Below are 4,350 nucleotides of genomic sequence, written 5' to 3' on the forward strand. Positions count from 1 at the left end.
GACCCAAGAGAAGAAGAAGCAGAAGAAGGCAGAGAGCGTCTTTGATTAAAGACACGTGGTGGAGGCCGGCCCGGCCGATGCTCAGCTGCGGGGCGCGCTCAGCCCCGGGGCCGCCCGCATTCGGCCCCGCCGCGCTCAGCGGTCCGCTCCCCGGGGTCCCATCTATGGGGACAAACGCAGTCTGCAGAACCCCCCCCCACACCTTCCTCCTCCCACAGGGTCCTGGGTGTGGGGAAGGGGGGGTTCGTTCCCCGGGTCAGGCCTCGGCGGCCCCCGGGAGGTGGTGGCTTTTCCGCCCCGTCTCACATAACGCACGGCTTGATGTCCTGGTATGTCACTTGTTGGTGGTAATAGGAGCCGCTGCCCGCTGAATGCATGGAGGAGGAGGCCATGGCGTTGAAAGAGAAGACGAATTCCTTTCTGTCGCACATGCTCGGAGACTGGGAGTGATACCGCGGGATGCCTGCGGGACGGGGAAAGAAAACGGTCAGCCACAGTCATTACATTCAGCTGAAAAGGTCGAGAGCGGGGAAGAAGGCGACGTCGGGAGGGGAACACCCGCCCACCCGCTCCCCGAGATTTTGTTGCTCTCCCATCGCTGCTCGGCACTCCGCGGGCAGGTGCCGGAGAGCAGCGCGCAGCGCAGCGCTGTCCCCTCTCGGCCTAAGGACATTTCGTTTCGGTTTGTTTTTATTATTATTATTATTATTCGTAGTTGTATTTATTTTGCCACGTTGCACCCTCGCGCAATCCCCGCGGGGTGCGGAGCGGAGTTATTCGGCCGCTCCCGGCCCGGCGGCACAGGGCGGGCGGAGGGGCCGAGGATGCCCATGGAACTCACCACCCCCTCCCCGCTGCCACCTCGGGACGGGAAAAAGGCCCCGAAAAATCGGGCTGCGCTCAGGAGGAGCCTCGCAAATCTGCGCCGGGCTCAGGAGGAACCCGGTTAATTTTGGGGGGGTTGATTTGAGACGTTCCGGTTAACGCGGCGGGAGGGCCTGGGAGCTCCTTTAGGACTCATTTTCTGCTCCGTTTCCCAGCGAAACTGGTGCGTTGATCTGCGGTTTAGTGGCGGAGCGGGGCCGAGGTGGAGGCGGCGGGTCTCGGCTGCGTTCCGCTGCTCTCGGCCCGGTTCGGCCCTGCGCTGGGCTACGCCTTTCCGCCCTGCCTTCGTGCTTCTCCCCCACCACCGCTCCGCTCTACACCGTTTCTTTCTCTCTTTTCGAAGGCCGGGGCCGATACGCAGCGACCCCAAACCCTTCCCCTCCACGGCCCCGAAGCGATGCGGAGCGCTCCCCGCACCCCGAGAGCCTCCCCGGGTCTCGAGGTGAGCTCGGGCCGCGGGACGGAGCCCGGCTCCGAGCTCCCCGTCCCTCCCCCGGCCCAGGGTCCGCCGGTCCGACAGCGTCCCGGGCACCGCCGACCCCTCGAGTAGGGGCACAGCCGCTCCCGGGAGCGGCAGTGGGGCCGTGGGGAGCGGGCAGCCCCCGCCACCGACTTCCGTATAGGCGGAGGGAGGCGAAGGGCCTGGAAAACACAAGCCCGAGAGGAGCGCATTGCTGCGGCGTGAGGCTGGGGGAGCAGGGGGTGGTTAGGGACACGGGCGGCAGCCACTCCTGCGGGGAATCCCTCGCTTCGCTGGGAGCCTCCTCGAAGAGAAAAGCTGAGCTCTGCGGTAGCCTCTATTGGTGCCCCTTCCTTGTTGTTTCGCTACCTCCTATTTGCTCTGAGCCCCAGGACCCGTCCCCGGCCTCCCCTTCCCGCACCCACCGGGCCCTGCACACGAAGCATCCACACGGAACGCGGCAACTCCCAGCCCCGCAGCAGCGACGGAGCGAACCCCGACGGTACGAACCGCCGCTTCCTTCGGCAAAGAGCGGAGGGACCGCTGCATCGCCTCACGGGGGGTGGACGGGGGGCTGCGTTAAACCAATCCCCGGAGCCGCTGGCCGCGGATCCCCCCCCCCCCGCTTCCATCCCCGCAGGGTTCTCCCACGCGTGCCCGCGCCTCACCTTGCAGCTCGGCGGTGTTGTGACTGTTCTGATGCAGGTAGGGCTGATCGAGGGAATGCGTGGAAAGGCTGGAGGACAGCGGGTTGGCCGCGGGGTTGCAAGGCGACAGCGGCTGCTGCTTGATGTAGGAAGCTCCCGTGTTCAAGGCGGCCGAGGCGGAGGGAGCCCACGCCGAGGCCGAGCTGGAGTAAACCGAGTGAGGCTCCATCACCCCTCCGCCGGGCAGCAGCGGGGAGGCGGGCACGGAGCTCTCGTGATGCGGGTAATCCCCCGCCGAGGAGCCGCTGCAGCTGCCCATGTAGGAGTGCCCGCCGTTGGAGGGCAGGTGGGGCACGGAGTGTCCCGCAAGGCCCATCCCGTCCACGTTGCCGGCTAAGTGCCCGTTCATCATGCCCAAACCCCCTTCGAGGGAGAGGCTGTTGGGAGGGCAGGAGAGCCCTCCGGCCGAGCCCTGGAAGCTGTAGCTGTCGGGGAGGTGGTTGAAGCTGAGCCCGTTCATCATGCTGTACATGGGCTTCAGCGCTTGGCATTTCCTCCTGAAGCCGCGGGGCCGGCGGCGGAACGAGCCCTCCTCGAACATGAACTCGCTGGCCGGGTCGATGGTCCAGTAGTGGCCCTTGCCCGGGCGGCCCAGCCCCTTGGGCAGCTTGATGAAGCACTCGTTAAGCGAGAGGTTGTGGCGAACGGAGTTTTTCCAGCCCTGGTAAGAGCCGCGGAAGAAAGGAAAACGGCTCTGTAAGAACTGGTAGATTTCGCTGAGGGTCAGCCGCTTGGAGGGCGAGCTCTGGATGGCCATGACGATGAGAGCGATGTAGGAATAGGGCGGTTTCTCCGGCCGCCGGATCCCCGCGTTGGTTTTCTTCGCTTTAGGGCCGCCGCTGCCCGGGGCTCCGCCGCTGCCCGGAGCGCTGCTGCCGCCCGGCCCGGAGGGAGCGGCGGAGGCGGCGTCCATGGCCGAGTTCTGCGGCTGCTTCTCGGCCACGGAGGACATGGGGCCGTAGCTGCTGTGCACCGCGGGAGGAGGGGGCTGAGAGGACAGAGCCTGCTGCGCTTCTGCAGTCATCTACGGGCAGCTCCGCGGCGGCCAGCCCCGGCCCTCCTCCGCCGCCCCCCCCCACGCGCCCCCCCAAAAGGCCACCGCGCTGCTGGGGGCTCGCCGCGATCCCCCCCGACCCTCCTCCTCCTCCTTCTTCTCCTCCTCCTCCTCTCGGCCCCCGGCGGGGTTTGTTTCCACCGGGAGCCTTCACCCCTCGGCGGATAAACAAATGGCAGCGACCCCCCCCCCCCCTTTCCCTCCTTCTCCTCCTCCTCCTCCTCCCACTTTATCCCTAAATCCGAACCCGGCTGCAGCAGGGGGGCCGCGGGGGATGGGGGGGAAAGCTGCGCTCGGCTGCCGCGAGGAGAAGCGGGCGGCCTCCTCCTCCCGTCCCGCTCCGTGTGCCGGGGCCGTTCCGCGTCCCGCCGGGCCCCCCCGCCTCTAGCAGGGCCGGCGCTGCGGTGAGCTGCTTCCCATCTCGGTGGCTGTCGAGTCTGCCCCCGGCCCTCCGCTCGCCTTTTGCTTTATCTCTCTCCGCGGCGTCTGCCGCTCCTTTGACAGACGTAAGAGCGGAGAGGAACTCCCCGCCCCGAGCGGCTCCCCCACGCCCTCCCGGGCGGCCCCCTCGGCCCTCCTGTCCCGGCCTCCTTCCCTTCTCCGCCGCTTTTAAAGAGCCCTTTCCACGCAGCGCTCCGCATCCCTGCCCACCTCCGGAGGAGGAGGGGGGGGGCGTCCCACGCGTGACCGCTGGCACGCGTGGGGGTCCCGCACCCACCCACCTCCTGCCCCCCTCCCCCCCTCCCCCCACGGCTTCTGCTGGAAACCACCGGGATGAGGAGGGCCCCACGCGCAGGGGCCTCCAGGCAGCGCGGAACCTCCGCGGCCGCGCAGTGGAGAGGAGGCGCTGCCCCGTGCTCGGTGTCCGCGCAGCGCGGAGCTTCACCCACTTAAACCCCCTCTTGGTGCGCTCTTTTAAGCTCGGCGGGCCCGGGCAGGATGTTTATACTGAGCAATGTAAACACGGGCTCGGGGGTGCTTTAATAAAAAGAAATCGGCGAAAACTCCCCGCTGCCTCTCGAAATGCCCTTTTCTGCCTCCGCCGCCGGTCCGGGGATGGGAACGGGCTTCGGTCCCCTCTCCTGCTCCGAGGTTTCTTTAGGGCTCTTTTTCTTTCTTCTTTTCTTTCTTTCTTTCTTTTCTTTTTTTTTTTTTTTTTTTTTTGGGGGGGGGGGGGGGGGGGGGAGGTTGTTTTTAAATCTGCGCTTCACAAAACGCTGAATGCCGGGAGCCCCGTGCTCGGC

General features: G+C 66.7%; 1 protein-coding gene across 1 annotated transcript; it reads right to left on the minus strand.

Annotated features, from left to right (window-relative positions):
• On the minus strand, positions 7-3,678 carry FOXF1 (forkhead box F1). The gene is made up of 2 exons (XM_021408946.1): positions 2,014-3,678; positions 7-463 (listed from the first exon to the last, which is right to left on the minus strand). The coding sequence occupies exons 1-2, from the start codon at positions 3,074-3,076 to the stop codon at positions 303-305; spliced, it is 1,224 nt and encodes a 407-aa protein (XP_021264621.1). The 5' UTR covers positions 3,077-3,678; the 3' UTR covers positions 7-302.

The sequence above is a fragment of the Numida meleagris genome, chromosome 10 (assembly GCF_002078875.1).
Source record: "Numida meleagris isolate 19003 breed g44 Domestic line chromosome 10, NumMel1.0, whole genome shotgun sequence".
Classification (NCBI taxonomy): domain Eukaryota; kingdom Metazoa; phylum Chordata; class Aves; order Galliformes; family Numididae; genus Numida; species Numida meleagris.

Excerpts from the sequence above, each read along its gene's own strand:
- FOXF1 (XM_021408946.1), bottom strand. The coding sequence starts at position 3,076 with ATGACTGCAGAAGCGCAGCAGGCTCTGTCCTCTCAGCCCCCTCCTCCC. Across the intron at positions 464-2,013 it reads CAACACCGCCGAGCTGCAAG|GCATCCCGCGGTATCACTCC; the intron begins GTGAGGCGCGGG and ends CCCGTCCCGCAG.